At 40.9% G+C, this 24187-nt stretch overlaps 1 protein-coding gene across 4 annotated transcripts in view; it reads right to left on the bottom strand.

Moving 5' to 3' along the window:
- PDS5A (PDS5 cohesin associated factor A) overlaps nucleotides 1–24187 on the bottom strand; it is a 155615-nt gene that overhangs the window by 50053 nt on the left and 81375 nt on the right. For all 4 annotated transcript variants that reach the window (XM_039540403.1, XM_039540404.1, XM_039540407.1 and 1 more), the window contains exons 11-18: nucleotides 21477–21622; nucleotides 19199–19350; nucleotides 14422–14535; nucleotides 12619–12700; nucleotides 11860–11908; nucleotides 11580–11719; nucleotides 8525–8640; nucleotides 7632–7737 (exon numbers count right to left, since the gene is read on the bottom strand). In XM_039540403.1, the coding sequence (XP_039396337.1) occupies nucleotides 7632–7737; nucleotides 8525–8640; nucleotides 11580–11719; nucleotides 11860–11908; nucleotides 12619–12700; nucleotides 14422–14535; nucleotides 19199–19350; nucleotides 21477–21622 (905 nt within the window). The remainder of the gene's footprint in view (nucleotides 1–7631; nucleotides 7738–8524; nucleotides 8641–11579; nucleotides 11720–11859; nucleotides 11909–12618; nucleotides 12701–14421; nucleotides 14536–19198; nucleotides 19351–21476; nucleotides 21623–24187) is intronic.

Raw genomic sequence — 24187 nt, 5'->3', positions numbered from 1 at the left:
TCTGTCGTCAGTGTCACGGACGGATGAGGCGGGCGGAACGGGACTCCTGCACATACGACCTCTGGGTTCAGCCACCAACTGAGCGAAGCGAGGGTACGCTTCGTGACCGTGACTACTCTGTCCATCGAGTCACGGTGTGGGCGGTACACCGACGCCAGTCAAGATTGAAACGGGCGAAGGTGCAGTCTCGCATAGGCGGTGACGAACGTGCACGACGCCATGTGGCCCAGGAGGCGTAGGCAGGACCGAACCATCGTAGTGGGAAAAACGTGCAGGTCTCGGATGATGGAGACCATCGTCTGTGCCGGGCGCGAGGGAGACAGGCCCTGGCCACCGTGGAGTCGAGGACCGCTCCAATAAACTCCACCCTCTGAGATGGAGTCAGTGAGGACTTCTCCACATTGACGAGAAGGCCCAGTGCCCGAAATAGGGAGAGTATCTCGGCAACTTGGCCTGTTACCAATTGGCGGGATGGCCCGCGAACCAGCCAGTCGTCGAGATAAGGGTAGACGTGAACTCGACGACGGCGGAGGTCTGCAGCAACCACTGCCATGCATTTCGTGAAGACCCTCGGAGTGGTGGATAGGCCGAAGGGTAGCACCGCAAACTGGTAGTGTGCACCGTTGACCACAAAACGCAGGTAGCGTCGATGGGGAGGGTAAATAGCAATATGGAAGTATGCGTCCTTCATGTCAAGGGCAGCAAACCAGTCTCCCAGATCCAGGGAGGGAATGATGGTCCCCAAGGTCACTATGCGAAATTTGAGCTTGATCATGTATTTGTTGAGCTCCCGGAGGTCCAGTATGGGTCTGAGGCCTCCTTTCGCCTTGGGGATGAGAAAATAACGGGAATAGAATCCCCTGCCCCGCCTGTCTTGCGGCACCTCCTCTATGGCACCCAACCTCAACAGAGTCTTGACCTCTTGCAAGAGGCATTGCTCGTGAGAGGAGTCCCTGAAGAGGGACGGGGAAGGTGGGTGGGAAGGAGGGGGCGAAATAAACTGAAGGTGGTAACCATACTGGATAGTACGGAGTACCCAGCTGTCCGATGTGATTTGGGACCACGCCGGGAGGAAGTGGGAAAGGCGGTTGCAAAATAAAGGGGTTGGATCCTGGGAATAGACTGATGAGCCGTCCTCGGGCGTCCCATCAAAATTGCTGTTTGGGCCCTTGCGGGGCCTTGGACGACGCCTGGGCCTGGTTGCGCCTGCTGCCTGAAGGTCGATGGCGGTTGAGGCCGTTGCGCCGACTATTATAAGGCCTTGACCTGGCCTGGGTAAAAGGCCGGAAGGGCTGCTGTTGGCGGAAGGAGCGCCTCTGGGTAGCTGGCGTGTGCATACCCAGAGTGCGGATAGCTACACGACCGTCCTTCAGGGTCTGTATCTCCTGTGTGATTCCCCGAGGCAGCGCAGGCAGGAATCGTGCGGGTCGCCGATGGACATAGGCCACTGACAAGCCGCACAGGGCTTAAAGCCCGGTGCCTTGGGCATGAGCCCACACCGGTTGTGGAAGAAGAGGGGCTAACCCCTCTAATTCCCTACTATCACAACTATACAACTAACTTATTCAACTAATCTTAACTATTAAACTAAGTGAAACAACTATATACACTAAAGATATGGAGAAACGCTAGGGCTGTGGAGATGAGATAGCACTCCACTGTTCCAACTGGCCATCACGGGCGGTAAGAAGGAACTGAGGAGCGGACGGGCCGGCTGGGGTATATAACAGGAGCCATAGCGGCGCCACTCCAGGGGGCGCCCAGCCGGCCCGCCGGAGTTGCTAGGGTAAAAATGTTCCGGAGAGCTGTGCACGCACGGCGCGCACACCTGACTGGAATGCATAGGAGCAATCACTCGAAGAAGAATCTACTGTATTTTCTCTCTGATGCAGGTGCTTAGATGCAAAGGTTGTAGTGTCGCCCAGGAGTCCTCAAGTGAATGAAGGTATCAGTCTGTAGCAACATTGAACAATTTGGGTCCCTCAAAGGGGAGGTCCCAGACAGTTTTATACCTCCCCCTGGAGGCCAGAAAGACTGCAGCCAAAAAGCTTGGCACATTACCACTGCCATAGCCATGGAACATGCAGCTGTACAGGCTGCATCAAGTGAGGCCTAGAGAGATGCTTTGGCAATTGTCTGGGTGTCTGTTATGAGAGCTTGAAGTTGTTCCCTCTGGTCCTGCAGCAGATCAGAAAAAATGAGAACTTCACATAGTTTATAAAATAGTATTTTGCCATCACAGCAATTAGTAATTGGCTATTATAAATTACAAGGAGGCCGAGTAGCAGCTCAGAAGATCTAGCTATTTCAGATCTGTGTCTGATGGTGCTGAACGGGATCAATGTTGCCTCTTTTGCTCATTAACAGCTTCAACCACTGGGATTTAGGTGTTAGGTAGTAGAAAAAATACTCCAAGCAGAATACAGTATTTTTTGTCAGTCTGTTTACACATAGGTAGTATAGTGGTTGAGGACTGATACAGGCTTATACCATACAGACTGGGGCCAGTAACACATCATTGACAGGCAAGGCAATTTTGCCCTGAGGTGATATATGGAGGATGTCCAACAAGTCATGTTGGAGTTCCTGTATCAACTCTAACAGAATTTGCAAGGTCTTTGCTATCTGTTTTTTAAAGTCTTGAAATTGTCAGTGTAAGATGGTGGAGAAGGCATAACAACTGCATCTGGCAAGGAGGAGGATTTGCAGTAAGGTGGTGTTTCTTCTTCCTCTGCTTGCTCTTGTTCCTCTGCAAGTTACTCCTGTGAAGCTGTTGCTTTTGACACGTCCTCTTAAGAGATGAATCCTGTAAAGCTGGTCACCATAAGGGACCCCTGGGTTCCAATAAGCCCACTGAGATGGAAAGAGGAAGGGGGAAGGACCACAGGGTCGTCCTTACCAGAGTTGCTGGTTATGTGTCCTGCAGGGGCTTCCTCAGGGTGCACTGCAAGGGAAGGAGGCTGGAATAGTAAAGCAGGGGAGCCTTGTATGGACATCTCAGTCAGATGAGGTGTCACTCCCATGTCCATCCAAGGGGCAAACAGTGCATTACTAGTGGTTGAGTGGATACCGGAGGTCAAGTCTTGGTTAGATGGTATCAGAGTATATGTTGGAAGTTCCTCTTGGTACCCTCAATGGATTTGTGAGGAACCAGTGACAGTGTTGGTACCAGATAGTACATCAATTCTGGAAGGTAAGTCTGTACTAGTGGGGAGTATCTCTCAGTAACCTGGAGCAACGATGACTCAGGTTTTTCAAGGAGCTGAAGATCCTTATGGCAAAGAAGACTAGATGGTACCAAGGATTCTGAACACTGACCCTCAGGAGTTAGTATGTTGGGTGTTACTGGAGTGCGATCCCTGTACCTGTCTCTGTTGGCAGAGGAAGGTGGTATCGATGACTTTAAAACTTAAGTCCTTTTCCCTTAGAGGCATGGTGTCTGCTTTCAGCTTTCCATGGGTTGACAGACACAGACAGCTTAGCTTTGTGTAGTGTGTGTAGTTTCCCTAGCCGGTGCCAGAGTCTCCGTACTGGAAGAGATGGGGACCTTAGCAATAACCTGTGTAGGGATGTGATGTCTCCTGAGATCCAGACCAAAAGGGTGACTTTCCCCTTCTCTTATCCTGTTCCAGGGAATGGGATCTCTTCTTTATTGATGGTCTGGGAAGTTCTAAGGGGTCAGCAGCAGCAGGTCCAGTCCCAAGGGCTCTATGAGTAAAGCAGACAGGGCAGGGGGGAGAAGGAAAGGGCAGAGGACTGGAGTTTCTCAGAGAATGTTCCACATCAACAGGAGTTCACTGTCCTCCTCCTTCTTTTTTTTTTAGATCTACTTTTCTTTCTAGATCTTTTACATCTGAGGGGATGAGTCTCTCTCCGCCAGCGGAGACAGCAGCGTGTCCATCATGCAGGGAAAAGACCTGTGGCAGGTCTGACAGAGTTTGAGGTTTGAAGTCTTGGGTAACCTCAGAGACTCAGAAAAAACAAAAAACAAAAAAAACAAAAAAAAAAAAAAAACCAAAAGAAGAGAGAAGAGGGAGAAGAGGAATAAGGAAGGATGTTGTGAGATCCCATCTTAAGCCACAGTTGACAGAGAAGGAACTGGAGTGGCAGTGAGTCTACCACTCTCTTTCCCCACCCCCCTTGTATCAAAGCACAGGAATATCCAGGGCACAAGCACAGACCTGTGGACATGGGTGACAAAAATCTCTGATCAAAAGTACACAGTGCACATGCATAGAAACATAGAAGTGTAGAACTGGAAGGAACTTCAATAGTCATCTAGTCCAGTCCTCCGCACCCAAGGCAGGACTAAGTAATAACTAGACCATTCCTAACAGGTGCTTGTCTAACCTGTTCTTAAATACCTCCAATGACAGAGATTCCACAACATCCCATGGTAATATGTTCCAGTGCTTAACTACCCTAACAGTTAGAAAGTTTTTCCTGATGTCCAACCTAAACCTCTCTTGAGGCAATAGAATCCCATTGCTTCTTGCCCTGAGGTGGAGCACCCAGAGGGACACTACTCGAAAAGAAACACTCTATTCTTGCCCTACACACCTTGGCACTGGCTTATTTCTCAAGTGTTCCTTCAGCTATACACCATGTACCCCTCACTCCACATAAGCTGCATGACTAATTTCCCCATTAGTGTCCATCTCTTTGGGATTTCTTCCAGATGGGTCCCATATGCGTTTATCTGTCTTGCTACCACACTCTTCTTCAAGTCCTTCCTCAAAACTTTCTTCTTCCGAAAGAGACCTTTCCCTCCTTAGTCCCCTTCTCAGAGGAAAGTTAACACTCAACAACTAAAAACCTTTATGTTGCATTAAGCTGCATTAAGAAATAATCCAAAAGCGTAACTGTACAGGTGCATGCTAAAATTATCTGTTCAGTCACAGTGCTATTGTCACCTACCATTCCCCATATCATGTTAGATAATGTTAACAGACATTGTACAATCTAAATAGTAGTTAATTATATAACATTATCTGGTCAATATACAAGATGTTGGTTAATACTGTTATTTCCATATTAAGCAATGTACCTACATGTGCAAAGACAATGTAATTGTACAGTCTTATTGTAAATGACCCAAAATATGAATAAATAAAATATTTGTTCCCCTGCCCCCAAACCATATGAATACAGTAAACTTTTCAGTGAAATGTATGAGACAGGCTCTTACCTGCCTTACAAAGTGCCTACAACACTATTGATGTTATATAAATAACTAATCTATTAGTACAAAATATTGTGTGCCATAATGTTTTATAATAGCTGAAGTTGGAAAAAGTTGGTAAATATTGCTATCTTATTAAATAGAATGCAAAATCCTTCCTCTCAAAATCACTTTTCAGGTCTAAACCTCTGAAATTCAAAAGACTCCTTCAAAAATGAAATTTATGAGTTTAATGAAGAACAAAATTCTACATTACATCATAACTCATGAATGCTAAATATAGAGCCAATTTGTATAACTTACAGATCTTCTAACACACCATCCAAGAAAATTCAGCAGCAACCTTTTTAGTGTAGAATTAGGTTTGTGCTTATAAAGTAGTATTGATATTCAAAATTCCTTTTCCTTAAGTCTTTCCCTCCCCCCATTAGAGGCACTTTTTTGGGGGTTTAAGATCTTTTGGGGTACTTGGCTCCCTAATGTGAGGGGGAAAACCAGAATGTGCCTCCACTCAGTTCCTCTCTTCTTCTTTACTCCCCTCTGCTCATGCTTAGAGGGGAAATTTTGTTTTTGCTACTCTCTGGATAATTTCTTCCCAGTGAGATCTTCCATCTGGCAAGCAGTCCCAGCAGCACAAAGGCTCCAGAAGAGATTACGGAAACTGTAGTTCCAGCAGGAGGCTCCAGCAGGGCCCAGCTGCTGGTTCCAAGATTGTCTCCTCCAGCCAGGATTTTCCTTTATTCTGTTTAGGCATTGGTATCCTGTTCATCACCACTATATTAGTATGCTGACACTGGTTCCAGCAGCCCCTCCTGCCTAAGCTTCTATATGGAACTATGACACCCGAGATCCTGGGGGAAGTCAGGTCTTACACAGGGTCAAGGGAATGTACTGGGCCCATGTAAGTAACAAGAGGAATGGTAACCAGGCAGGATGCAGAAACACTTGTCTGATATGAGCTACTGTAGGTGTAGAGCAGAGGTGGGCAAACTACGGCCCGCGGGATCCTCCTGCCTGGCCCCTGAGCTCCTGGCCTGGCCCTTCCCCCGCAGCCACAGCTCACTGCACTACTGGCACAATACTTTGGGTGACGGAGCTGCGAGTTCTTGCCGGGCAGCACAGCTGCAGAGCTGCGGTCTGAGCTGGTACTCTGGGTGGGCGTGGCTGAAGCGCTGCCAGCCACCGGTGCTCCATGCAGCGCGGTAAGGGGGCAGGGAATGGGGGGGTTGAATAGAGGGCAGGGGAGTTCAGGGTGGTGGTCACGGGGTGGGGGTGTGGATAGGGGTCGGAGCAGTCAGAGGGCGGGGAGCAGGGAGGTTGAATGGGGGCAGGGTTTCCGGGGGGGAGGGGCAGTCAGGAAGGAGAAAGGGGATTGGTTGGGAGAAGCGGGGGGCAGTCAGGGACAGGGGTGGTTGGATGGGACACGGGTCCTGGGAGGCAGTCAGGAATGAGAGGAGGGGTTGGATGGGCAGTGGGGGGCAGTCAGGGGACAGGGAGGGATGAATGGGGCAGGAGTCCCAGAAGGGCTGTCAGGGGACAGGGAACAGAGGGGGTCAGATATGGGGTGGGGGCCGGGCCATGCCTGGTTGTTTGGGGAGGCACAGCTTTCCCTAACCGGCCCCCCATACAATTTTGGAAACCCAATGTGGCCCTCAGGCCAAAAGTTTGCCCACCCCTGATGTAGAGTCTGTTTGCATCAACTGGATCCATAGGGACTCCTGGTCACAACCATCAGCTGCAGTTCCTCTGCAGGTAGAAAATCTGAGGCCCCACTACAACTGACTGGTACATCATTTGCTACCTTAATGTAGGGTGCAATTGGAAAACTGTTCAGTGTCTTGTAGGCATTAGGGGATGATTTAATGGATTAGACTAGTAAGTGCTGATGATAACACAGTGACTAACTCCTTTAGCATCTCTAGAAGTCACTGGAGGATGCAACTCTTTTTAATGATGGGAGAATTCAGGAGCAATCGCATATAATCTTCATAGTAAACAAATTTTGCTGTAATATTTAGCATTTGCATTATGAAGACTGAAAATAGCTTTTGGGGAGAAAGGTGTGGAAGGGGAAAAGTATGTAACAGAGGGGCAGGATTTTCCTGCTGCATCTCCCTTTTAGAAGGCTTTGGGATCTCTGCAGGCTGTTGCCGGTTGCTAACATACCAGATGTAGTTTATTAGATTCTGCTCTAAATATGAAGTAAATGTGAGCTTCCCGCTGTGGTAAGGAAGCTAAGGTCTGAGACAGACAGGCCACACTTAGAAATGGGGATTAGGCTGGAGATTACATAATGGTATTTTTGTATTACTCTTCTTCTTAATAAAACCAAATTCCAAGATGTGGTTACTTTTTGACTGTTTACAAGAAGTGGGTAATGTGTTGAAGCTGTTTGGGGACTCCATTACCATACAGTGTAAAAAAACTAATCTACATTGTTGTAGAATACCTTGAGAAGTTCAAGTCCTGCACGAATAGCAGTATCAGGACTTACACCCTCCTCTTCATCATCAGCTGTCCCCTCTATAGATTTATTCATCAGCTTTACTAGTGCGCTAAAATAAGAAATGTAAAATAAAGATATATTATTAAACTTGATTATCTGCATTAAAAGTGACACCATAGATTATTATGACAAAGAATTTTCAGATTAGCTTCATGTAGTTTTGGCAACTAACTAGATTGGTCAGTTTTAAAATACTTTCACTTCCTGGTTCTCATGGACTAGTAAAAAGATGTTATGCTTATAGGTTCCTGAATTTGCTGGGGAATATTTTATTTAAAAAGCCATTTCAGTTAAATCAAAACAATATGAAAACACATATATAATAGTTTGGTAAATGATCCCACCCTCCCCTCAACACACCTTTTCCCCAAAGCCTTTATTTTGGTGACAAACTGAGCTGGCAGTATTAGCTCAGTTACATAATCAAGCTGCCAGGTAAGTCACAAAAGGAACCCCAAAATTCTCTCCTCAAACCCACAAAGATAAAGTAATTGATTCAATTATTAGACAGCATTCTGTGTCCAGTGTTAGCTATATGGAAGTTACATATGCCTGTTATCCTCAAATAAGGCCTCCAAATAGTCAAGTTACCAATACCATCTTTTATATTAATGTTTCTACAATTTGCAACACTAAGCCTTAAAACAAAACCAAAAAAAAAGGGCAGAAATTCAGTCAAGTTTTCTAGACTGATGGAAATTAAGACAACTATATAAAAATTTTTTAAAAATGCAGATAGATACTTCTGTACCAGATGTAAATTAATATGGAAGATAATCCTAGTATTAACATCCACTGTAAAGTCAGTAATGGGTCAATATGATCTTCCAGCCTACCTAATGGCTTCTGAGTCAATGTGCACCGGGGCAATTCTTTCCAAAAGAAATTTGACCATCTCCAGGAAAGGATTTGTTGGCTGCTTGGGATTTGCAAGCTTCCGGGCTATCTCCCGCTACAAAAAGAAATAAGTGTTATATTACAAGCAAATATCATTACACTAATTTTAATTATTTCTTAAGTATTATACATTTTGTATTTGTAGAAATAATGCTGAACAAAAGTCAATTCTTCACAAACTAGCTTCACAGTTCATATAATCATTGAAAAGGATGGGCTGTGGCTACCATGGACTTTTAATGGGAGTGATGTGAGTTAGGCAACTGTGCACTTTTGTAATGCCACATAAGTTTCTATCTGCACCCGTAGGTGCCTAAATACCTTTATAAATCTGACCCAGTATCTTTTATGCAAATAACCAATGGCTTAAGCACTTCATCCAACTACCTAAGAAAAAACAGTTAGTTACTGTGGCACTCTATACCTCAAAGAAACACCCTGGAACCCCATATTCACCCGTCATATAATTATGATATATTTCATACAAAGTGTGCCATGTAAGAGATCATACGAAAAGTCACAATCTGCTGAAACCCATCATTCTGTCAAAACATGTCTATCATTAGTGTATATGAAATCAGGAGATATTGTTGTATGATTATTACTGAAATATGTTGCAAGTTTGAGAGTCTTCCAGTGCTAGATCTCCAGCGACCACAAAGGAGGTGATACTTTCTCAGGAAGGCATTAAACAACCCTTAATCAGCAGAGGAGTGGTAAGCAAGGGACTTACAATGTTGTAAAGAGAGCTTCACAAACCTTACACAACAAGAGATTGCTCAACTCCATGTAGGGAGACTGGATGTCCTGATTTTATAAGGGCAGTCCCGATATTCAGAGCATTTTCTTATATAGGTGCCTATTACCTCCCACCCCATCTCGATTTTTCACCCTTGCTATCTTGTCACCCTAACTCAGCAAAGCCCACCAGGACACGTTGAGGCTTATGTTTTCCAGGCACATGAACTGAGACTATAAAATGGAGGACAGTGGCATCATGCTTTTGCCATTCTCCTCCCCTACATAAGATGGGATGCTGGGAAAACAAAGATTTGGACTGAGGATACTGGTCCCAAGCTTAAAGGGGAAGCCTGTGTATTGAGAACTGTAACCTACCTGCAATATCTAGTGGGGTGAGGAAAACTGCTTGAGCCAAATATTGCCTAATCTAATAAGGTTTAAGATTTAGACTGTGTGCTTACCTTTTATTTTCTTTGGTAACTATCTCTGACCTTTTGTGCCTTCCACTTATAATAATTTAAAAATCTATCTTTCTGAAGTTAATAACTGTTTGATATTTTACCAAAAACAGTGTGTAACATTTTGAAAACCTTGTTTACTTTAAATACAACAGCAGTTTAGTTATATAATATATAGACTTATAGAGCGAGACCTAAAAAACGTTAAAATGTATTACCGGCACACGAAACCTTAATTTAAAGTGAATAAATGGAGACTCGGCACACCACTTCTGAAAGGTTGCCGACCCCTGGTCTACAGTTTTAAATGTGCTTTAAAAGTTTCCCCATTGTTAATATATATATATATATATATGTGTATACTGATAACTACAGCTCTCAGAATGTGACTGTTCTGAGCAATGGCATTTCTGTATCGAAAATAAACAGCTAGAGTTTGCTGCTGTTTTAAAAAAAAAAAATCAGCAGAGGCCATCTGGCTCTAGACAAGTTGCCAACTTGGCCCTCAGATGGACAAAATTTGGAGAGTCAAAATTTAAATATGGAAAACTTCCACATGATCAACTTCTTGGTCCTATGTACCAAGCTCCTTAAAAATTATAAAAGGACTGTATCTAAGCTTCCTAAAAGTGTAAAAAAATTGCTGCTTCAGCGAAGATGTCAAAGGAACCAGTGGGACTGAGGAAGCTTTCCTCTCTTGATACTCTGTTGTCCTTTATAACAACTAAGCTTTCAAACTGTCTGTGAGTATGTTGGGACTGAAGCGCATACTGAAAGTTTTTCTGTGTATGTTGGTATTGCCACTGACAACAAAAAATGAAGCCTTCCTTTTAAATAAGAGACACTATTTATACAGGGCATCACCTGTCTTACTACTGAACAAATCAGGACCTCTGAGTGACAAATCCAACACTGCAAACCAATCACAAGAGGTCCAGGCAAATGTTCTTGACTAAAAATGCCTCCGGTAAAAAATAATGGTCAAACCAGCAGACCCAAGAAATGGCATCTGACATCTAATTTATACTCGGACAATTATTTTACATGAAATGATGACAGAGAATAGACACCTTTATAAAAACACATTGCAGAATACACATACAATCTTCAAAGGAATGTTCTTGGAAGCCAAAAAAAATCTATAAGGTAGGTAAGGTTTTATGTTATTCATAAAATGCTTCAGTAGAGTTGGAAGACAAAGTACAGGAGCTCTACATTAAACAAGACTTAAAAGAATTTCACAAAAACACTATTACAGAGATCATGTTTGACTGCCATCACCCAAAGAAGGAACAACATTAAGTGAATAAATGTACTCTTAGTAACTGAGTTGTTGATTCTAAAGTGTATCTAGGAGCTCTCTATGCACTTTAGCTAAAAAGACATTTTATGTAACATGAAACTAAAGTGGTCACATAAAACTACATTAAGGGTATGTCTGTACTACCTGCCGAATCGGCGGGCAGCTGTGGTCGATTTATTGCATCTCGTCTAGATGCGGTAAATTGACCCCCGAGTCCTCTCCCATTAACTCTGGTACTCCACCAGGGTGAGAGGTGCACGCGGAGTCGACGGGCGAGCGTCAGCAGTCAACTCACCAAAGTGAAGACACTGCAGTGAGTAGATCGATCTAAGTACATCGACTTCAGCTACGTGAATATAATTGCGTAACTTGGATCGATTCCGCCCCCCAGTGTAGACCAGGCCTAAAGTTACTGTGAGAGGCCACCACCTCTGAATGGCTAGTTAAGCCCAAATATGTTACATATAAAATCCAGTTGTTCCATATCCTTACCACACAGACATCTGCCTGTTTACATGAACAAGTAGGGCTGATTAACAACTCGAGCTGAGATCGAAGTTTCTCATCATCCCCAAGAACCTGATTGAATTTCTTCACAAAATCTTGTGCTTTTCCAGGATCTGGAAGGTTTTCTATATTATTAAATAAAATTGAAACATAAGATAAATCTACAACTTGTAACTCAGCACTACTTAATTATTTCAATATTTGTAATCATGCAAACTTCAGGTACACTATAACAACTATTTACAGAACAAATTAACACACTCACTTGCTATGGTCATCAGCTTTCCAAACATGGCACTACTATTTGCTTCCGACTTGGGGAGAGAGGAAAACAAGCATCAGTGATGTTCCCTACAGGTAATATGCTATATTACACACTTCATTTAATCTGTCACTACTTTTGTTGCAGCCTTATCCATTCTAATTTTTTAGAGTAACAGACAAAAAAGAAAGTACAATGATATTAATAACAAGTGTTACACTAAAAAACTGCAAAATTAATATGTAGCATACATTCTGCCTTTTGTAATAAGACAGAACTACAACAAGCCACTGAAACATGATAAACCAAACATAAATTTTCATCTACTGTTTCAGGATACAGCCTATAAGGAGAATTCAAGCAACATCCTATCCTACTAAAATTTCATTTGAACTCTGCTTTAACATGAAGAAATAATTATTTTGATATTACAGCATTTTCCATTTAAGAATCATAAAACACTTCATAGTGATTTAAGCAAACGGTAGAAACTGACGATAAAATGTTACATGTGACTTTTTGACTCCTTAAGAAGTTTTTAGTTGGTAACAGAAACTCATGATAAATCATGTAGATCCCTATAGGTGAAACAGTTACTTACAGAAAGTGATTTTTAAAATATCTGCTTTTTATTTCTACTTAATGAAAGACCAACATTTTGTGAGTGTAAACCAAAACAGCAAAATAACACATTAAGCAAAAAAAATTAGCTCTATGTAAATTAGCTCTAATGACAAAACAGTAAGTTTTTAAAAACCGTACAGTGGGCTGCTTATGCAAGTCCAATAATTCTCGTACATGACTCCTAAGCATATTCTGGCACTTCCACATCTCATTCAGTGCTCTGTGAAGGGGAAGGAAAAAGAATGACAATCACGTTCCTTCAAATGCTGTAAGAATATGCTAGTTTTATTGAGCTAGTAAAGCATATGCTATTATTATTAGCTGAGCGTATATTTTTCACATGTACAACATCTGTCAGACACTAGAAAGGCGTTCTATCAAATGCTACACTAACTGGGGTTACAAGTTTCAAGAATAGTGGACTAGATTTTGTTTCATATATAACAATGTAATCCAGAACATCTCCATTGATTTCAATGGAGTTGCTCAAGATTTATACTGGTGAAATTGAAACCAAAACCTGGTCCATTATCTTTGTCAGAGCTTTCAACTTCCACAAAGCCTTAAAAAAAAAAAAAAACAAAAAAAAAAACCCACCACAACAAGGAAACTTCCCAACCTCAAAAACAAACAGCACTCCCTCCCCGCCCCCCCCAAAAAACTAAAATAGAATTAAGTTTGTTTCTTATAAGAGAAATTTTTTTCAAAGAGACTATTTTAGTTAAAAAATATTAAAATCTCTAAAGTAGAAAATTTGCAGTTATGGTTCCTAAGCCCAACCCTAGCTCTGTCCCTCTACCTGAATTAATCCTTTAACCAATGTCCTCCCAAACATTTTTCCCTTCTAAGACAAATCAGTCGCACTATACTACAAAACTTGTCTACAAAAGACAAACTCACATCAGACTCAATCCTCCACTATATCACCCTCAGACTAATATACTAAGATTATAACATTTGGTATCAGTTACGACATACAAGCCAGAGACAACACCATCTCCCTACTGTCCATCCACCTATATCCAATCTGCTTTAGACAAGATATTACAGAATGCCCCATTCTCTCACACACAAAAAAAACCTGAAATAATATTCTCCACATTCACACAGGCCACAGATTTATTTGCATTCTGTTCAACTTACACATTGAATAGACAGAAGTCTCATAATACTAATTACCCATACTGAAAACCTTATAACTCTTTTAAAAGCCATATTGCAGCCCTAAAATTGTTACTAAATTGATGTTTTGAATTTTGCTCAACTACATCTTTCTTGCACATTACTTTCAATTTTGCAACCAGGTAACCAATCTTATTCAAAATAACTGAAGTCAGAGTTTGTTACTCTTGATTTAATGTTTTCAGTGAATTTTACAATTGGATCAAAATACCCCTAACATCAAGGCATCCTGTTTTATTGTAAAAAAACAGGAGTACTTGTGGCACCTTAAAGACTAACAAATTTATTGTAGCATGAGCTTTCGTGAGCTAAAGCTGTAGTTATCCATCTGGAATCAGCATTTAAAAATGTGTACTTGAAATACTTTGAAACTATAGTTGCAAACAATATTGGTAATTCATTATTTATTATTGTATTGTTCATCTTGTGATAGCACAGTGCGGGATCTGGATGACAGATGCTGTACAAATACTATGGGGGACATGGTACCTGCACAGAGAAGTTTCCAATCTAAGAAACAGTTAAATAAATAAAAAATCAGTTAATTTCACCAGCTATTAATGTCTAAATCCAGAGGAGTTAGAGTTCTCAAATTACTTGACTAACAAGAACCTCAAGTCTTGTCATTACCAATAATTTGACTATGAGCTAGCAATAAAGACTGATCATTTTCTATCAAAAAGCATATGCTGGAAAAGACTCAAAAGAAAGATGTATTTTAAAAGCATCTAAGCAGCCTACTTTTCTACCTCTACTCACTTGACAGCATTTGGATCCAAGCTAGCATATAAATAGTACAAGCATTTCATTCTCTCTTCGGTTTCCAAATTGTGTGGGACAAGATACTGAGCAAAGATTTTCTCTACCAGTAACCTGCAGAAAAGAGAAAAAGTTAAAATAAATTTTTAATACCGTACATTTCCAACGTCATCCATAACGTTCAGATTAATTGTAAAACAGAGATCCTGACCTCTTGAGGTCCCTTGTAGCCCTATATTTCTATGATTTTATGCTATACTGGCACTGGAACCTTTTCCAGCCTAAATGAGTAGAAGAAAGTAGTAACTATCTGCCTTCCACAGGTCTCCTTCGTACTGCTATTGGAAAGGTGTGAAAGAAATGCCCAGATGAACTCTCCCCCATTCCTTCAAAAGCCAAGAAAAATGGGCCTTAATCACCCACGATATTCTCCTTTCTCCCTCTAGATTTTTGTAATAAACTAGTCTCAGGATCTATCCTTGTCACCATTCTCATTTAAAGGGGAACAGGAAGAGTATGCACACCCATAGAGTAAAAAACACAAAAGAAGAATACAATAAGAAGCTGAAGAAAAGGTAGAATTAGCAAAATGTCTCAAAAGGTAAGGATAGTATTTAAGAAACAGAAACAATGTATTTAAAACTGCTGATATTTATAATAAAAAAACCGAGGACAAATAACACCGAAAGAGATGGAGGTAAGCATACACCAAGATATAGTTGAGAAAAAAGAGTGAAGGAAAACAAAGTGGGCAAAGTTAAATTTCTCAACTTTTTTTTAATGGAAACTTTGATTAAAGAACGTCACAGTAAAGTAGTTGTATTTTATTTACATATAATCATATAAACTGCAAAAACGTGCACTGCACAACAGATAAGCTTTAATCATACAGTGATATAACTGCATACCAAAAAATACATTAAAAGAACATTTTTAGGGTTGCAAAGTCAAGCTCTAAAATGTTAGGCAGTGACAAAATTAAGGCTGTCTGTGTAACCTTCATTCTGCGTGTGTGTGATGATACACACATGATCACATACTATTTCCCTGTTCCCTCTCCAGTTTTATTCAGTGCACAGGATGGATAGTGCTCAAGGACTGAGACAGCTGTTCAATAACATTTTTATCCTCATCATTCAGTGTGGCCCTGAGGGTTTTCACAGAAAAGGAAGAGAGGCTACGTCTACACTACCGCGCCGTGAGGGCGTCGAGTTATCGATCGATATATCGCGCGCTCATCTAGACATCTATATATCGATCCGATCGACGCTTACGCTCGATTCCGTAACTCCACGCTCCGACGGGTGGCGCCGGCGGAGAGCGGAGAGAGCGACATCTGTCGATCCCGACGAGGGACGGGTAAGTGAGTATATTAAGATAATTATCATTCTTCAGTTCAGTCCGTGGCTGAAGTTGTCGATCTTACATCGATTTTTCCCCTTAGTGTAGACCAGCCCAGAGTCACAGAGGAAATTACCAAAATTTGCATTTACACTAATCTGAGGGTAGGTCTATACTTACCCGCCGGGTTGACACAGAGTTCGACTTCTCGGAGTTCGAACTATTGCATCTAATCTAGACGCGATAGTTCGAACTCCGAACGCGCTCCTGTCGACTCCGGAACTCCACCACCGCGAACGGCAGTGGCGGAGTCGACGGGGGAGCCGCGGACTTCGATCCCGCGGCGTCTGGACAGGTAGGCAGTTCGAACTAAGGTAGTTCGACTTCAGCTACGCTATTCACGTAGCTGAAGTCGCGTACCTTAGTTCGACACCACCCCCCCCCCAGTGTAAGACCAGGCCTGAGACACATAGGGCCTGATTTTCAGAGGACATAGCATTTTAATAGTACTCTATAAGCTTAAAGCACTATACAAGCATTAAGTCAAGCCCTGCAACACTAAATTTGAGGGTTGTGGGTAAGTATTCTTACATTCATTTACAGATGGGGAAACTTAAACAAGACAGGCAAAATCATTTGCCACACCACCAAACAGCAAGTCAGTGGCAGAGCTAGGATTGGAACTCAGTGCCTTTTCAGCCCCAGCACAGGTTCATCCCACCAAACCACATGGCTCTACTATCAGAGGGGATGAGAATTCACAGCTCTCATTGACTTCAGCACCTCTACAAATCAAGCCCCAATTTTTTTCCAAGTTGGGCACTCAGAAAATAAGCATCATACAACTAGTGGGCACCTGGAAAAATGCTGGTCTAAATGATTTGCCCAGCATCACAAAAGGAATCTATGGCAGGAACAGAAACCTAATCTCCTCAGTGGCATTCAACTGCCTTAACCATGAGAAAATTCTGTGACAGACTGACAATATCCTGTATTATCCTGAACAAACCTTACAGAATTAAGAAACTTTACTGAATGAAGTTTAATCTTACTGAATTAGGATTAACACCTTTGGAGCTCATTGCATTGCAAATGTTTATATACTATTGTGAGAGTGTATGGAATTTAGCAGAAAAACAAGATTAATGAAATCAGTGGAAAGTATTAGGAAGTTCAAAGTCTTTTTGGAACAATACGTATAAAGTGGATTTCTTTCGGAAACACACTGAGGTGAGGGGAATGCAAATTCTCTCTCTGAGGCCAACCTTCTGAAGATATACAAATAGTCTCTCTCCCCAGGGTATACTACCTACCTGCTTCTGGAAACTCCAGTTCAAAGACCCCTGGGGGGGCTCTATAAAAAGGGAACTGAATATGTTATGAGGGTGCTTGTTCTGAGCTGAAGCCACAAGGATGCCCCTAGGATGAGGTATTAAAAGACTGCATTTGCCAGAGCCCATGTGAGAGTTACATGAACTCCGGTAAGCTTATTAGCATAGGTTTCAGAGTAGCAGCCGTGTTAGTCTGTATCTGCAAAAAGAACAAGAGTACTTGTGGCACCTTAGAGACTAAATTTATTTGAGCATAAGCTTTCGTGGGCTACAGCCCACTTCATCGGATGCATGCAGTGGAAAATACAGTAGGAAGATTTTATTTATATATACATACATATATACACACACACACACACACACACACACACACATATATAAAAAAAATACACAGAGAACATGAAACAATGGGTGTTACCATGCACACTCTAACGAGAGTGATCAGGTTAGGTGACATACATCCGACGAAGTGGGTATTCACCCATGAAAGCTCATGCTCCAATACATCTGTTAGTCTATATGATGCCACAGGACTCTTTGCTGCTTTTACAGATCCAGACTAACACGGCTACACCTCTGACAGTTAAGGTGAGCTATTACCAGCTGGAGAGAAAAAGCTTTTAGTAGTGGTAATCAAAATGGTCCATTTGCAGCAGTTGACAAGAAGGTGTGAGGAACAGTGTGTGTGTGGGGGGGAAATAAATATTAATTTGCAAAATGGACACCATTAAATTAGGCTTGAATAAAGACTGGGAGTGGATGGACCATTACACAAAGTAAAACCATTTCCCCATATTTATTCCCCCCTCACACACACACAGTTCCTCACACCTTCTTGTCAACTGCTGCAAATGGACCATTTTGATTACCACTACTGCTGGTAATAGCTTACCTTAACTGATCACTCTCGTTAGAGTGTGTATGGTAACACCCATTGTTTCATGTTCTCTGTGTATATATGCATCTTTCTGATGTATTTTCCCCTGCGTGCATCCGATGAAGTGGGCTGTAGCCCATGAAAGCTTATGCTCAAATAAATTTGTTGGTCTCTAAAGTGCCACAAGTACTCCTGTTCTTATTAGCATAGGTTCTTTTCTTGTTTTTAATATGTTTTCTCTGTAATATTCTTTACCTTAAGAATAAAGTAGACGTGCTTAGAAAAAACTGTATAGTAACTTATATCTATAGCAATTACACTGTTATCGGTCTCTGAAGAGAAAGCAAGGAGGTATCTTTGGGCAACCTGTCTGCACTGGGAACAACAAGTGAAGGCACGGGAACTGTTCAACCGGAGAATATCCTGATTAGTAGGCAGAGAGATGCATTTCTCCACCCAAGAGAGGCAATTGCTGTGGAGCTGAAAGCCAAGAGTGGATGCCCTCGCTGAATCACTGACGGGAAAATACAGGTGCAGTTGCCATGACATGTGACACACACTTTCTCTTCTGTCTGTTCCCTGCCTCATTCATTCTACAATTCTAATTTTTGCAACAAGTGAGGCAAGGGTTCTACAGACAACCACCTCATTCACTAGGCAACACTGATTTATTCCCTGCACACTATCCATCTTGTGCACTGAAGGAGGCATGGGTCCCGTAAAAAAAAAAAAAAAAAAAGTACCTCATGTAATTAAAGACTGTATTATTATGCATACCTATGAAAGCAGAATTAAGGTTGCACAGGGAATGATGGATTTTAGCAGTCAGTCTTAGCAACCTTCACTGACCAAAACTCCCCCACAAAGAACCAAAAACTGAGTATAGGAGAAACAAAAAGTACCATAGTCTGTTTCTAAGTAGTAGTCAGTCAGTTTAAGAAAGAAAAAGCTAGCCATCATCTCAGATCTAGCTCCAAGTCTACAATTTAGGGCTAGATACAAAAAAACCTGATCATCCTAAATAGCTTAGAGCAAATAATCATTAATCGGGAGTATTGGAGGGGGGAGTGCTGAATTAATTCCAAATCTATTTGCAACACTTGCAGCACTAATGAGGATATCATTAGTATCTTCTAACAAACTTCCTTGGGACAACCGTACACTTTTGTTCTTTAGAATATTTCTTATAGCTATACAATTAAATTTATGAAGGCTTAAGTTGACTCACTTGTCATCAATGCTATTCTGATAATATATGTGCAAAAGTTTATCCTTTATCCAGCTCACTTTCTCTGCAGCATCTTTGCCAGCCTCAGCATGAAGACAATACTTCTTGTATAGCTGGGCAAGTCCCATCATAGCTTCTTTTCTTACTCGCCACTTAAAAGAAAAATATGTTTATTAAATATCTATCACAAACACACACAATATATACTAAATGCAATGAAGTGAGAAAGACAAAGTTAACAGACAGATGCAGTAAACACTCAACTTTAATTCATGGAAGCAAACAGAACAGAACAATGGTTCATTTAGTTAGGTATTACTGTCTCCTACATAATGATCTACATTGGAAGCTTCAGAAGATCAAACTTTTCCTCTCCTTCCACCCCAAAGAAGTTCATGAAGCTGCAATTGTGCAATTTGTACTTTAGGAGAGAATTTCTTCCACATCTCAGCTAGTCCTGAAGTATGAGAGAATTTATAGTGCTTGTGATAGACTGACAATATCCTGAATTTATTTTTACTGAATTACGTTAAACCTTACTGAACTACGGTTAATACTTTGAGGGCATATTATATTAGAAATGCAAATATTTATGTACTATTTTGAGATTTATAGAAATTCTTTAGCCGAAAGATTAATGCAATCTCTGGAAGATATCGTGAAGTTCAAAGGTCTTTTTGGAGCAATAGGTATAATGAGGATTCCTAGTAAGTGCCTTGCAGTGAGAGGGATGCAAATTCTTCCCTCAGAAGGCAACCTTTTGAATATATGCCCTGAGAGAGAGAGAGAGAGAGAGAGACTCATTGTGTACTAATTGCCTGCATCTGGAAACTCCAGATCAAAGACCCTGAAAGGGGAAACTTAATAGGTTATGAGTACGGTTGTTCTTAGCTCAAGCTAAGATAAACTGATAAACTGATAACCACAAGGACTCTCCAGGGTCGGGTTAAAGGACTTATCTTTCCAGAATCCATGTTAGGGCTGGGGTTAATTCTAGTAAGCCTATTACCATATGGGAGCTTGGAGTCTGTTCCTTTGATTTCTCATCCCAAAGCCACTCACTAAAGCTGACTGACCCAAGAGTCTCTTCCTGAGGAAAGGAAAAGTCCCTAGCTGGCCTAGACGTTTGGGCAAATGGGAACTTGAGCCAACTTTCAAAGCCTGTCCCAAAACTTTCCTTCAGTAAGCATCTTCCTAGAGAATTGAGATGAGAAGGCACCATTGAACTTGGAGTTTCTAAGATAAAATGACCTGTTTCAACAGAAAAGGAAAGTGTTTGAACCATTTCTGCAGTGTCCTTTTTACAAGCAGGCTGGGTCTTTAGAAAAAGAGCTCTCATGGAGGACTCTCATAGATCAGAAGCTTTTAGTTCCCCTCTCCTGAAAGCACTAAGACAACTTACACCAATTAAACAGAACAAAGTCAGTACTCTATAAAATCTATACTAGTTGAATAGCTGAATAAAAAGAGTAGCCCAAAAAGAATCAGATGGAAGCAAATGGATGGACGTATGTCAAGAACAAGGGCTTGTCCAAGGGGAATATGAATTGTGGAAAACAAATATTGTCATCAGTACTTATGCAGGAGAATATTTAAATGATATTTAAATCATGTGTTCAGGCCTCAAAAGATTACTAGATTCAAAATGAGGAGGTAGTCACAAGCAGACATAAAAGAATAAGGCAAAAGCTGTATAAAAAAAAAAATGCTGAGAGCTCACAAAAGTTACATGTCTCCCTAGTCACTTTGAAAGACAACTAAAATACACAGAGTGAAAGCTTTTTAAAAACACCATGTTACACTACTGTTTACCTCAAATAGTTGTGTGTGCTTTGTAGCCATTTCGAGTCAGCTGTCAATTTTTATTTTTCCCAGAATTTAAGTCCATTAAGCTCTTTTCAGAGAGGAATCCCATAAAGAAACCGCATCTAGAGCTGAAATTAGTCTTCACTGACAAGTTTCTGGGAGGGCACCTGACTCCTTTAGGCCAATCACACTGTCAGTCTTCTGGCTAGTGAGGAACTGATGGTGAAATTTGCAATATTCCTGGCAGAATAATGATCTGATTTCCCTGATATATAGCCCCTGCTCAGACACACTGCATGCATTTGAACAATCTGCCTTCTAGTGAGAATTAATTTCGCCACTGTATTCTAATTAACGGCACAAAACTGTAACCCATATCCTCAATGCATAGAAGATTCTGGTTTTGCCATTTTTTTCTTCATCAGTTGTATTTAAAGGTGGAAATTACTGCAATTGAAGTATTATACCTTACCCGTTTATCTAGTGTTCTTTCCCTTACAAAGCCAAGTAGCTGGTCATTGACTAAAGAAAGGTCTCTCTTCCCAGCCGTTATAATTGTAACAATGACATCATGTCGAATGGCTTCTTCTGGGTCATGTGATCTAACCTTCAAGTACTCTGTTACAATAAAAAAAATCAACAACGGTAACCATGAAAAGTATACTCAAGTGCTTTTGTTGCAGATGCACAACAAATGACAGTTTATTAGGAAAATTAAAACTACACAAACCTCGGTCAAAATGTACAACTATATCATCTACTACACATGAAACTGTATACAGTTAATTCTCAGCCCCAAGATGTTTACAATATAAGTAATACATTTAAAATGTTGTAAATCATTAAGGGTTAGTTTGAGTCAGAAATGACAAAATTCCGAGCTAAGGCTGAAACTCAGCTCACTGTGCCTCAATATTTTAGATTATGATGTTTGTAACACAGTGTTCTATAATGCCCAGAGGGAGCATTATTTCACAGAAGCATGATCCATCACAACAGACTAAATTAAGGATTTTATTTTAGTCATAGCGTAATCTTCTGTCAATTTAAATAGCACCATTAACATCTAAATATAGAAATTACCATCAAAATCCTATCTTTGCCTTAATGCATTAATTTAAAAAATCTTGTAGAAAAGTCCTTTACAGCATTTTTTTGAGAAAAAAAATGGATTTGCAACACCATTCTGCAATAGCTCCATGAGAGTTATGGTATATCATACAGATACCAGTTCTTCAAAATACATATCAGAATCTTTAAAACTGTCTATTTAAACAGACTATATTGATTTTATAACTTTATAGTTAGATACCTTTTAACAAGATTTTTTTTTGCCACGTTCACTGTAATGATTACTTCAAAATTGTTACAGGGCCATTGTGTCATCAAATATTTATGGATTACTTGAGTACATCAAATATAGACTCAACCTAGGCCACAACACAGCTCAAATTATGTAGTGTATGGGTGGAACTGGCCAATATCCAATAGAGACGCTAATGAGATCAAACTCATTTACAGTTACAACTTAAACCATATCAGAACCAGAGAGTTTCCAAAGGTGAAAAGTTAGTATTCCCTAAACTACTAGCCAATCTACTAATTCCTTTAATCCCTTTTTTATAAAATTCTAGAGAAACAGTGAATAGAAATTAAAGGATTTGTTTCCTGCCAATCACAATACAAACTTAACTACGGAGTCACAACTGACATCTCTCTAATCAGACCACATATAAAGTTGAACAATTTTACCTTGAGACCCCCACTTATATTCTTTTACCTAAAATACTTTGAATACATCTTTCCAATGATTATTAATGAGGCCTGGTCTACATTTAAATCTTAGATTGATGGTGCTCAGGGCTATAGAGAATCCACATTTAAGCACCACAGTTATGCTGATCTAGTCCCTGGTGTAAATGAAGCTAGATCAACAGAAGCATTTCTCCATCCAACCTAGTTACCATTGCTCAGGGAGGTGGAGTTCCTACAACAATGAAAATACTCCTTCCACTGCTGTAGTCTTTGTCTACACCACAGGATTAAAGTGGTAAAGCTATGGCACTGTAGCTATGCTACTATAGTTCCTGTAACACTGATATAGCCTGAGAAAAGACCTGCTGAAGAATACAGATGTCTGAACAGCAAAACGTATTCTACTGGCTAAATCGGCACCACTGATTGATGCAGCAGAGTCGATTTAGTAGGTCTGGTGAAGACATGCTAAGTCAATGGGAGAGCGCTCTCCTGTTAACATCTGTACTCCACCTCCCCAAGTGAGGGAAGCTATGTCAATGGAAGAATGTATCTCATTGACATAGTGCCGTGTAGACACCACTGGAAGTCACCCTAAATTATTTTGACTTCAGTTATGTAACTTACTCAGAACTATGTTGAACTAGTGTTATTCAGATTGACTTACAGTGTTAGTGTAGACCAACCCATAGTCTGGTGCATCAGTACTAGCAGGTGAAGACAGGCAAAACTAATATTTTCCTGAGATTCCACAATACTGTGGGCACAAATTGAGTCTTAGCAATAATGCTTTATTCCACATTTCCAAAATATGGGAACCATTTAAAAAAAAGGAAAATATAGACCTATTTGTCCACTTTATAAAAATCTGCTCATTCACCTTCAGCGATTACTCAAACATCTGGTTTAAGGGGAAAAAAATCTAATTGTAAGTGTCCTGACTTTCAGTGGTGCTGAGCATTTAGTTCCTACTGAAGTCAGTGGGATCTATTGGTGCTCATCACCACTGAAAATGAGACCGAGCATGCTGAGCACATACCATATGATTATGGTATTAAAAAAAAAAGGCGGGTGGGACAAAGAGTGCTGAAAAATATGAAAATATGCCAAAGGATGTAACTGGTGTTTGTGTTATGTTCTTCTATCCCTTCTTTCCAACTTTCACAATTTAAAACTGGCTGTAATGCTGGTCTGCAGGAGGAATTTAATCTTTAGATCATGGGTAGGATTTTGTAAATCAATGAAAGCAGAGTTAGGGAAATGCTAAGTACTTCTGAAAATCCCATTTCACATGCTCAATGGTTAACCTGCTCTGTCAGGGCCAAGATTTCATCAAAATTTGAGATGATTAGGTTAAAACTAATTCTATATAGGAAAATTTCAGTTGGACCATCTTTGTTCTATAAAGCTGGCATCAAAATATACCCA

Source organism: Mauremys reevesii, linkage group 5, assembly GCF_016161935.1.
Source record: "Mauremys reevesii isolate NIE-2019 linkage group 5, ASM1616193v1, whole genome shotgun sequence".
NCBI classification, from domain to species: domain Eukaryota; kingdom Metazoa; phylum Chordata; order Testudines; family Geoemydidae; genus Mauremys; species Mauremys reevesii.
This window is presented reverse-complemented; position numbering and strand designations above follow the sequence as displayed.